The 12,487-nt window shown below is 38.7% G+C and overlaps 1 protein-coding gene across 1 annotated transcript in view; it reads left to right on the plus strand.

Annotated features, from left to right (window-relative positions):
• Window positions 1-12,487, plus strand: part of MORC1 (MORC family CW-type zinc finger 1) — a 179,755-nt gene that overhangs the window by 104,476 nt on the left and 62,792 nt on the right. The window contains exons 15-16 of the mRNA XM_070454923.1: window positions 5,425-5,553; window positions 8,199-8,304. Of these exons, the coding sequence (XP_070311024.1) occupies window positions 5,425-5,553; window positions 8,199-8,304 (235 nt within the window). The remainder of the gene's footprint in view (window positions 1-5,424; window positions 5,554-8,198; window positions 8,305-12,487) is intronic.

A 12,487-nucleotide genomic window follows, 5' to 3' on the forward strand; every position in this document is an offset into this window, starting at 1 on the left:
TTTTGGGGCCAGTACCATACTGTTTTGATGACTGTAGCTTTGTAGTATGGTCTGAAGTCAGGGAGTCTGATTCCTCCACTCTGTACCTTCTTTTTCTCAAGATTCTTTTGGATATCCAGGCTCTTTTGTATTTCCATAAATATTTTAAAATTACTTGTTCTAGTCCTGTGAGAAATGCCATTGGTAATTTGATAGGGATTGCATTGAATCTACAGACCACCTTAGGTAGTACCGTTATTTTAACAATGTTGATTCTTCCAGTCCAAGAACACAAGATATCTTTCCATTTGTCTATGTTGTCTTTGGTTTCTTTCATCAGTGTCATATAGTTTTCAGGGTATAGGTCTTTTGCCTCTTTGGTAGATTTATTCCTATGTATATCATTGTTTTTGATGCAGTAGTATATGGGATTGTTTCCTTAATTTTACCTCAGTATATTTAAAATTGCCCTTTTGATTTCCTCTTTAAGTGATTGGTTTTTCAGTATTCTGATGTTTAATTTCCACATATTTGTGAATTTTCCAGCTTTCTTTCTCTTGTTGATTTTAGTTTTATACCATTATGGTCAGAAAAGATACTTGATATAAACCAGTCCTTGTAAATTTGTTAAGACTTGTTTTGTAACCTAATATATGTTCTGTCCTGGAAAATATTCCATGTGCATTTAAGAGGAATGTGAATTTTTATTGCTTTTGGATGAAATATTGTATTTTCTAATGTTGGGTCCATTTTATATTTAATGTATTTAATGTCCATTCTTCCTTATAATTTTCTCTCTCGATGGTCTATCTGTTGTTAAAAGAAGGGTATTGCAGTCCCCTACTATTATTTCATTGCTCTCTATTTCTTCCTTTAGTTCTATTAATATTCACTTAATATATGTAGGTGCTCTGACGTTGAGTGTATGCTTTCACGTAATGTTAATAGCCTCTTGGTGAATCAGCTTCTTTATCATTAAATAATAATCTTCTTTTCTCCCCCAACATACTTAAAGTATGTTTTGGATATAGCTACCCACTCTGTTGATTTTCATTTGCATGGTATGTTTTTTCCCATCCTTTCATTTTGAGCCTATGTATATCCTTAAAACTGATGTGAGTCTTTTATAGACAGCATATGGTTAGGTCTTGGTTTTTATCTATTCAGTCACTTTACATCTTTTGATTAGAGAATGTAATCCATTTGTATTTAAGGTAATTATTGATAGATAAGGACTTACCATCTTGTCCATTGTTTTCTGGCTCTTTTGTAGTCTCTTCCTCTCCTGGTCTCTTCCTTTGTGACACGATCATTTCCTGTAGTGCTGTGCTTTGACTCCTTTCTCGTTCTCTTTTGCACATCTGCTGTAGATTTCTGCTCTGTGGTTATGAAACTATAAGTGTAGAACATGTTATAACAGTCTATTTTAAGTTTACAACAACTTAACTTCATTCACATAGAAAAACCTTTTTACTCCCTCCCCCTACAAACATTTTATGTTTTTACTTTGCCAGCAAAGGTCTGTCTAGTCAAAGCTGTGGTTTGACTAGACCATACATGACCAGTAGTCATGTATGGATGTGAGAGTTGGACTATAAAGAAAGCTAAGCGCCAAAGAATTGATGCTTTCGAACTGTGGTGTTGAAGAAGACTCTTGAGAGTCCCTTGGACTGAGAGAAGACCCAACCAGTCCATCCTAAAGGAAATCAGTCCTGAGTGTTCATTGGAAGGACTGATGTTGAAGCTGAAGCTCCAGTACTTTGGCCACCTGATGCAAAGAACTGACTCCTTGGAGAAGACCCTGATCCTGGGAAATATTGAAGGCAGGAGGAGAAAGGGATGACAGAGGATGAGATGGTTGCTTGGCATCACTGACTCAACAGTCATGAGTTTGATTAAGTTCTAGGAGTTGGTGAGGGACAGGGAAGCCTGGCATGCTACAGTCCATGGGGGTCGCAAAGAGTCGGACGCAACTGAGTGACTGAACTAAATGACTGATTTCACAACTTACATATTTTAATATTGTGTTCATTAAGAAATTATTGTAGCTATGGTTGTTTTTTAAACCTTGTCTTTTAACCTTCATATTAATACTAGAGTTAAGTGACTTACACACTATCATTACCGAATTAGAGTATTATGAATTTGACTGTATACTTACCCTTACCAGTGAGTTTTGTATTTTCTCATTTTTAAGTTACTAGTTTCCTTTCTTCTCAGCTTGAAGAATTTCCTATAGCATTTCTTGTAAGGCAGAACTAGTAGTGAACTCCCTCAATTTTGTTTGTTTTGGAAATTCTTTATCTCTACCTCATTTCTGAAGGAGAGCTTCAGTATTGGTAATGTATCCTTGGTTGGCAGGTTTTTATTTCTCCTTTTGGTGCTTTGATTATATCATACCACTCTCTCATCATCTGTAAGGTTTCTGCTGAAAATCCACTGATAGCCTTTTGGGGTGATTTTCTTGTATGAGAGAAATCCTTTTTTCCCCCTCAGGATAGTTGTGTAAATCTCTGTAGACTGAGGAACATGTGAAAAACATTTTGTGGTATGTTTCCTCCCATGGCCATTTCTTTAGCCAACTTACCCACTTGCTGAAGCCTCTAATAGTCTTCAGGGCTCATTCAATGGAAATTTGTTTTATTAACACATTAGAAACTGTGTATATTGGCATAGCTTCTGTCTGATGGGGAAAAAAGTCAAGATTGCCTTGGCAATCAGGGAAAACTATTTCTGATTCCCAGATTGAACATAGCTGGTTGTTTCTTTCGTCCTGATACTGACTTCAAATGGCGTGTCCTCTGTCAACCCTGGACATTAGATGTTGGGCTACTGAGTGTTCTCATGCCACTGATGGCCAGTAATTCCTGAGAATTATTCAGTTTTATAAGTAAACGTTAAGCTCTGAGTGGCAGCTAGTGAAAACAGGATCCTAAACACAGCCATTCTCTCTAAGCATTTCGCTGTTGAGAGGGACAATAGGCATGAAGTGAACTGGATACAATGTGTAAGCGTTGTGAGAGCGATACGATCGCAGAGCAGGTGTCACCCGTCCTCGAGAGGCATGTGCTTGCGTTTCTAACACCTAGTAGTCTTCCTGCTCTTGAGATGTTTATGTTGGGCTTCACAGTCGATACTTGTTTTATGAGTTTGCTGGGTTGTGTTAGCTGTGTCCAGTCAGTGTTTTCAGGGAGAGACATTGTTTCACTTTGATTTTATCCCAAGAGCATGTTAAGGTGCTGTGTTGTTGAGAAGGCAGCAAAGCTTCTTGCGGATTTCTTAGGTCCAGGGCACAGCAGCTGATAAACACAGTCCCTCTTTTGAGAAGGTGAGGTGTTCTTGGGGAAGAGTAACATTTAGAGAGAACAAATACAATACAGCAGCAGCTGAAGTTTCTGCACAGCACTATAATTTTTAATGCACCGTCATGTTTATTCTCAGTGATAACCATGTAAGGCATGTTAAAGTGGACACTCATTTTGTGGGTAAGAAACTTTACTGGCTCCCCCAGTTACCCAATGAGTGTGTGGTGGAGACAGCACTCAAAGTCCCCTGACTTTAATCTGCAGCTCCTTCTGCCCTGACCTAGCAAGAACTGAGTCGTTCTTGTGGAAGTCAGCGAACAGGATCTCAGGAGTCCTTTCCAGACACCATAGGTGTACCTGGCTCTGGTGTGCGGTGCAAGAGTGAGGTCTGGGCTGGCCCAAGACCACATGCTGAGCAAAAAGCGGAAAACTGAAGGGCTGAGTTGAGGGAAGCCAAGGAAGCAGAATTCAAAGGGAAATTTAGACAAGAACTGGTAGAGATTTTGTGAAGACAAGGTAGGAGACCAGGGAGTTTGTGGGGCAGTTGTCCACCCATCCAACTGCAAAGCACCTTTTCAAGACTGAGTCCCTTCCCTGCTAGTCTTAAAGGCATATGACATTCTGAACCTAAATCTTAACAGGTGTAGGAAAGTGTAGAGGTGTTTATTGGGGTTTTGCTTGGATTACTTGGTCATATATTAAGGTTGCTATAAAGCTGGCCCTATTTTATATATTTTATTTCCAAGGTATGTATTTTAGAACCTTACTTTTTGAACCTTATACTTTGATGAAATGTTCTGTGTCTTCCTCATTTCAAGCACTCAGTAGCTACATGTGACCAGTTGACTGCCATATTGGACAGAATGTTAAATTTGGATTCTTTTTCAAAAAAGTATTTTTAAAGTAATAAATAAACATGTTAAAAATACTCAAGGGTTCAGAAAGTAAAAAATGAAAATTAAAAGCACCTTTCCCTGCCTTCCTCTCTCTCTCTATCCTTTTTCCAGAAGTATCCACTATTAAAACTTTCTTTTGTATCCTTTTAGGAAAAGAAAAGCATGTCTATCAATGTTTTATATGTATACTCTTTTTTTACATTACAAAAGTTGATTATACTAGATTTTCTGTTTTATATCTTTTAAAAAATTTTTATTAAAACTCTGTCTTGGAGGTCTTGACACAATAATATATTTAGCTCTAACTTTCTATTTTAAAGGTTGCCTAGTGTCCCCTTGTTTGAAAATGGGATTTATCAGTTCCCTAAGAATCCACCTACCTGCCAATGCAGGAGCCATGGGTTTGATCCCTGGTGGAGAAGGAGATGGCAGCCACTCCAGTATTCTTGCCTGGGAAACCCCATGGACAGAGAGCCTGGCTGGCTGCATAACAGAGTCGGGCACAACCTAGTGACCAAACAATTCCAGGCTTTCGCTTTGTCTCCAGGGCTTTTCGTTTTGTTTTCCTGTTCATACAGCGCTCTCATATACGTGGCCATTGCGCTGTATGTTTTGTAGGGAAGATTCCTAACAGTTCTATTGCTGGATCCGTGGATAAGAACACAGCCTCTTAAGGCGGATGCCTGAAAGACCTCCGTGACAAGTGCTGTTTCTAAACAAGGAAGCAGTTTAGAATCTGGGGCATGGGTGGGACATAAACAGCAGAGCCTGAAAGAAAAGGGAGCCAGAGATCAAACAGAAACTGGCTGTGAAGCAAGATGATGAATATTTGTACCACTGGTCTTAAGGGTGGCTTTGTAATCAGTCCAGTCCCTCCTAGGAGTATTTAAGAAAAACATTTTAAATGTCAGTGTATTTTATCATAACAATAAAAGTACAGATATATTTTATAACTATAATTGTGGTTAGTTTTATTATAAATATAATGCCTATCTATTGTATATAGTTTGGAAAAATGCAAGAAAGTATAAAGTGGAAAACCAGTTTCATCCATACTCAAAGAAAACTAGTGTTAAACATCTTAATCCCTTGTTTTTATATCTTATTAGTTTTTGCATATTTGAAATCATGTTATATATGCATGTGTTTATATCTAAATTTCCCTTTACTTATCATCTTGATCTTATTGGTTTTATTTTCTTTCATTATTTTCTTCCTGCCTTTTTTTTATTCTTTTTTTCTAGGTAACAGAAATCTAACATTATTTTGGAATGAATTTGGATACCAAGGTAATAAGGACATGGAAGAATCTTCAGATTCTATTCAGTATCAAAGAAGACAAGCCAGGGCCATCCCATGCATGATTCAGTGTGGTGAGTGTTAAATTCCATTCAAGTTAGCAAACTTTCAATATTAATATTAATATTGCAAGTCACTGTGTTAAAAAAAAAAAAGATAAGAAGAAGAAAGACAAAGATGAAATAAGACAGGGTTCTTGCTTTCCAAGAGATTAAGATCTAGGAGAAAGGTTAAGATGAGCATGAAAATAATTGTAATAGAGGTGAAAATAATGTAAATGATGTCAAAGAGACCCACAATTCTTTGAGGTTTCAAAGAAAGGGAAGGGAGAAAATTGAAGCAAGTCTTCATGACAAGGTAGCCTTTGCCGTGGCCTTTAAAGTCAGGTTTTGAAAGCGGAGGTATAGTTGGAAATAGTGTTAATATATAGTGTGCCCTTCAGCTAATATTACTGTGGTGAATAATAGAAACAGTCATTTTCCTATTTTTAATACTTAACACTGTGTTAAATAATAGTAGATACTTAGCAACTGACTACTGAGTGAATCAATAATGAGTAAATAATAACAGATAAAATTATTAGGTTGTGTGAACATGTTCAATGGCCTTGAATGCCAGGATAAGGGGTTTTAACTTTAATCAGCAATGGAGAGGCATTGGAAGTTTTTCAAAAGGAGAGAAATATCACTGAAGCATTGAGCACTTATTATGGGTCTCCGTTGTCTGCAGGGAATCTGTTATCCAGTGGGGGAAGCAATCAAGCAAACAAAAAAAAAAAAAATATCACACTGTAGCTCCTTACACAGGGCCAAGGGAACCCCTTGGACATGAATTTGAGCATGCTTTGGGAAACAGTGAAGGACAAGGGAGCCTGGCCTGCTGCTCGTCATGGGGTCTCAAAGAGCTGGACGTGAGTTAGCAACCAAACAACAAGGGAGCAGCTCCCCAGCCTTAGCCTGCATGGTCCAAAGGGGACCTGCCTGGTTAGGTGTCACTGGTAGTGAGGTTGCTCTGGCAGCTCAGTGCAAGGTGATTTGGAGAAGACCTAAAGCAAAGGTTAGGGTCATACCTCTGCGGACAGACTTCCGGCACAATCCACGATCCAGGTGACGAATTACACGGGTCTGAATAAAGGTGTGGCAGTGCGATTTAAGAGGAATACATATGAGAGGCACTTAGAAGGTACAATTGAGAAAATTGATGACTATATGCAACAACCTGTCAGATGATATATTACTGGTTAAAAATGACTGTGTATTTGGTATGTGCAGCTTATTGCCAGAATCCAATCTCTAGTACCTGAAAGCTAGGTGAAATTAGGCACATTTCTTAACTTCTCTAATGATTTTCTTTTTTATAAAATGAAGTTAGTATTTGTAGTTACATTATGAAGTTTTGTGAAAATACAATTAATTAACAAGTAGATTTTATTCAGTGCTTAAGATAGTGTATCATGGTTCTCCAGAGAAAGAGAACCAAGAGGATAGATAGATATTAATCATAGGGAATTGGCTCAGATGATTGAGGAGGCTTACAAGTCCCAAGATCTTAGTCAGCAAGCTAAAGACCTGGGAGAGCCATTGGTTTAATTCCAGAGCTTTAAGGCCTGAGAACTAGGAGGCCTGATAATATAGTTCCAATCTAAATATTGACAGATTTGATACCCAAGAAGAACTGATGTTTAGTTCTAGTTTGGAGATAGGAAAAACTGATGTCTCGGTTCAAGACAGAAAGAAGTCTCTTATTTGCAAGAGGATCAACTTTTTCCCCCTATTCAAGCCTTTAACTGATTTGTTGAGGCCCACCATATTAGGAAAGATAATCTGCTTTATTCATTCTACCAACTCAAGTGTTAATCTAATCCAAAGCACAGACACAGTCAGAATAATGTTTGACCAAATATCCAGGTACCCAATGGCCCTGAAAAATTGACATGTAAAATTAACCATCACAAATGGCTACTAATGTTGTCTTTTTAATCATTATGATTATATCTTATAAACCTCAGGAACCCCTTTTGGTAGGTAGGTAAACTATTCGTATTCTTAACCACTGTGCAGATTGCCTCCATTTTAGATGAACAGAAAGAAGTATTTACCCAAGAGCCACTAGCAAAGGGTGTGGAGGGGCGTCAGGATTCGAGTGAGGAGTAGCCAGCCCAGAGTGGAGTGCCTGAAAACGGGGAGGGCTGAACGAGGGAAAGAGACAGAGAAGTCACGAATTGTAGGCTGGAGAGCAGAGTAAGAGCTCTACGAAATCAGAACAAGGAACCGTGTAAATGCTGGGGTTTGATTTTCCTTCTTATCTTAGTCTTGTGGGTGGAGATGGACGGTAGTATTGGCAGATAAATGGTGGGTCAGAAAAAAGGGAAGAGTCAGCCTGGATGCCTTCCTGTGGCTTAAGAAAAGGTGAAGAGGGGCCTATTACTTCATATTCTTTTGGCTGGAACCAGTAGAAACCAACTGGAAAGAACTTAAGCAATGATGGCAGTAATAATAATAATGTCAGCAACAATAATAATTTATCGATGGTGTCCTAGGTAGCTCAGAATCCTGGACTGTTTGTACCATCATATATAATGGTATATGGTCAAGAATTCAATTATCTTTGGACTGAAAGATAGCTTCATACTTTTGGTATATACAGCCTGACAACTTACTATGGTAGATTCACTTCTGATTGTGGTCTTTCTTGTATGTTTTTGTTTTGATGATTTTAGATCTTTGCCTTAAATGGAGAGTCTTACCTCCTTCTACTGATTATCAGGAAAAAGAATTCTTTGACATCTGGATTTGTGCTAATAACCCTAACCGCTCGGAAAACAGGTAGTTTTTGATAGTTTTCTAAAATTCTTTTTCCATTTTTAATTCCTATAATTTATATGTATGAAGCTGAAAAATGTCAGCCATAGATAAATTTCAGCTTAGTAGCTGTCATCCGTTCTAACTCTTTCTAGCCTATTGCCACCTCCAGAACGATATTCCATTAGTGCTCTTTTCCATCAAGTTAAAAGACACGTGGGTGTAAGTTTTTGTTAATGTTGGGTGTGCAGCTCTGCACTCCCACTGGCGGAAGACCTTACCTCAGTATTCAAGCTCTGCCTTCCAGTTCATTTTCACGTGATGCACAATCTTACAATGTAGGAGTCTTATCTAGATACTTAAGTGTTAGACCATGTGCTTTTTCTGTTTAAGTCATATATTGATTTCATTGCTTTGTGCTTTTGGAGGAAGAACTTCAGACTAAAACAGGAAAAAGGTCAATTAAATATTGATGGATGTCAACGTTATTGCAAACCCTTTTTGACTGACTTCTTTTCCTTGTGGGCTAAAGAGTTAATGCGCCCGTTTAACAGAGGCACCCTTAAGTGAAGCATCACTTTTCCATAGAGTTTATTCTAAGTTCTTTGACCTGGATGAGTGGATCAATATTGCTAATACAGACATTAGGGTAATAATTCTTATTTATTTTTATCCAGCCCTGAAAAAAAAGAGCAATTGAAAAAAAAATAAGAAGGAAGAAAACATTTAGAAACTGCTTCTAAAACCTCTTCAACCTGGAGTCTTCAAGTTAATCATATTTAGAGATTAATGAAAAAATGTCATAGGTGATAGGGCTCTTAGATTTCACATGGCCCAAGGGGTTTTTCAGTCTCCTTTTCTTGGTTTGCAGCAGAACCTTTTTCTTTTTTAAATCCCCAAATAAAATTTGTCTCTGACCTCAGGTATATAAAGCAGATAAAAACAGAACTGTCCTGATTGAATTGGAGGCTGAGAATCTTGGGGCCAGAGATATCTACTTCTCATTTCTGTCTCCTGCTCTCTGTAAAAAGCCTAGAGCTCCAGGGAGCATGATTATAAAGCACCGATCTAGACTCACTTCTTCATTTAAGAGAATTGGAAATTGAAGCCCAAACAGGGGCTGAGAAGACTGTTTATGCAGCTGCTGGCCGTGATCTACTGACTGCCAGCCTGATTCTAGCCCTAACCTGCGACTTGACTGTCTCCCAGTAGGAACTCAGCAGTGGTTCAGTGGTCTGATGGTAGTGTTTTCATTGTTACTGTCATTATTTTCACCCATGTGTTGTTTAAAAGAATTTTTTTGTTGTTTTGGTTTTGTTTTTTAAATTTCTCTGTGGAAAGACTTGTGCTTGGAAATGTAAATAAAATTGGTCCCACCCCGCAACTGTCCCCCAAAAAAGTGATAATATCGATCACTTTCTGTGAGCTTAAAACTTTCATGCAGTGTAGGATAGTGTTTAAAGTTCAGACTCTGGGGCCAGACTGCCTAGGTTTGACTCCTGGCTCCTTTGGCCTGTGAAGCGTTGGACAAACGATAAAACCTCTCTAACTCATCTTCCCATCACCTAAAATAGAGTGCAGTAATAGTACCCTCTGCATCTTTTCTAGGTCCAGCTGAACCCCTTGTTAAGGACAGTCTTAAGTCCCTGGTCACTGGGGGCCCCTTAGTAGTAAGTCATGAGAACTTAGATTCCCCTGGTGGCTCAGATGGCAAAGAATCTGCCTGCAATGCAAGAGACCTGGGCTGGAAGATCCCCTGGAGAAGGGAATGGCAACCCACTCCAGTATTCTTGCCTGGAGAATTCTACGGACAGAGGAGCCTGGCGGGGTACAGTCCACGGGATCACAAAGAGTCGGACACGACTGAGCAACGACACCACTTTCACTTTTCTCCCCGTTATATTTTAGCCATATGTATATGTCTCACTCCAGCCTTAGGCCGTCTCAGATCCACAGAATGGGATCTGACCTCTATAGATTCCCTCTTCTCCAGCTAACCATTATCCCTGAATTGACATGCTTGTCCCTTCTCCTTGAAAAGTGGTGATGCCATCACTGAGTGTTATAAAATTAGTTTCAAAGCCATACTAATTCTGTCTCTTCTATACATCAAAACACTGCCATTTCTGATGACAGGCAAGATAAGTTTGCCATGTTCACAGAAAACGGATGGCCCTTAAAAGCCTGAAATGCAAAAAGTCTTATATTTATAATTTCTTAAGTCCTTGATTCTTTAAATATACTGACATAATTTTGACCATCTGCATTTCATTTCCACTGAAAAGATGAGGGGAAAAAACAATGCTTAAAGTGATAGCAAGAGATTTAGAAATGGGAGCTATGGAGAAAAACTCTTGATTATAAGGGCAGTTACTTGAAAGTAGATACTTCCTTAAGGAAGATTATCAACAGCAATGCAGATGAAGATGCCCATGGGAAGAGATGTTGATCTGATGATCTCATTCAGTCGTCTGATTCAGTATGTTTAAATGGACCATGCATACTTTGAGACTCTGCCATGAAATAGCAAAACTCTGATATGTATATGCACTGTTGGACTTGGATAAAATGTGTGTTAAAGTGACGAGAAGGGAAGTATAGTTATTTTTTAGGCAATACTGGATGAGTAAAAGGACAGCAATATGGGGTGAAAAGTGGCATCATCTGTATTTACAGAAAATGCAGTTTATTGTCAGCAGTTAATTGCCAATTGTCAGCAGGGTTAAAGCCAATGAACAGTGTTTGAATGAACAATGTCTGTGTAACCAGAACTGGGACAGCAAACATAATAATAGCTCCCTCTTACATTGCAGTTGCATGTTATGTCTTCTCAGTACAGTAAGCATGTGAGCATCTCCATTTCTCAGAGGAGAAAACGGTGAAGCTAAGGGAGGCTCAGTGACCTGTCCACGATTCCTCCCTGAGCCTGAAACTGGACTCCAAGCACTTGGATTCAAAACGTGTGCTCTTTCTGCCTTACTGCTCCCCACACTCTGTAGGGATCCTTAGCTCAGGAAGCCTAATTCCACACAAACATGTTATGGTGGTAAAACATACCATTTTACAAATGATAGTGTTCTGTGTTGGTTACTCAGGCAGCTTAAGATGGAGTCATTCTTTCCCAAGTCACTTTTTGTTTGTTTGTTTTCCACCTTGAGCACAGAGGGAGGCTACGCATTTTGGTCACAGTACCCAAGAAATAAATATCAGTGTGTTTCCATTACATTCATTCTATGTATTTGTGTATATTAGAACAGGGATCACCAGCAGGGTAAAAATGATACCTATCATTTGACTAGACCCAAAAGTCTGAGTTTTGGAAAGGATATTTAAAAATATTTAAAATATGGGTTATATTGCATATTAAGATTTAGTTTGTTTATAAAAATCTTAGAGGACAATCAAACAGATTGCATTTTAATTAATTGAGGTTTTTCTTTTCTAAATAAAAGCTTAATGTTACCACACAGTTCTTTTCTCAAATGAAATAGAAACCTGTGTGGGTACTATCCCACAGATGTCTTCAGTTGAACACTGCATGTGGTGTTTTATATATATATATGTAGGTAGGTGTCCCCCTGATTTATCTACCACCTTTCTTTGAAAATAACAATAAAAACAAATACCATATGTGGGTGGAATTAAGTGTTTTTTCACAGCAGTACTTGAATTTGATTGTAGTCCTCACTCTTCTCTGTTGGTGGGGGCAAGAAAAATATATGCTGAACCCTGGGAAGTAGAGAAATATAGTGGGAGTGAGATGCTTAGCTTTCCCTGCACTGTTTCAGATTGAAGAAGCCCTTCTCTCTATTCTCAACCTCCTCCTGCCTTTCCTAGCTTAGCACCCGTGTATTCTATGACATGCACTTCCCCCTCTTTTTGGTACCTACCAGTGGTAGAAAACTGTTGTGTAAGGCTTTGAGAATCAACTTCAGCATTCTGTACCCCCTTCCCACATTGCATGTCCTCAGCCATGCCCTGGATTGAGGCCATGTCCAATGAGAATGGAACTTCTTGTCCTTGCCAGGCCTCCGTACCAAAGTGAAAATAAGATGGTATCTCAATTTTTCAGCAGTGTGGCTAGCTCAGCTCCCCAGAACATAGCCATGAAACCAGAAGTAGGGCGGAAAAAAGGCCTCAAACCTTCCCAAGCATATGTCTCAAAAATCATTAGTATTCTTTGTAACCATAAAGACAGAAGCCCTCA

The sequence above is a fragment of the Odocoileus virginianus genome, chromosome 25, assembly GCF_023699985.2.
Source record: "Odocoileus virginianus isolate 20LAN1187 ecotype Illinois chromosome 25, Ovbor_1.2, whole genome shotgun sequence".
In the NCBI taxonomy this organism is placed as follows: Eukaryota; Metazoa; Chordata; class Mammalia; order Artiodactyla; family Cervidae; genus Odocoileus; species Odocoileus virginianus.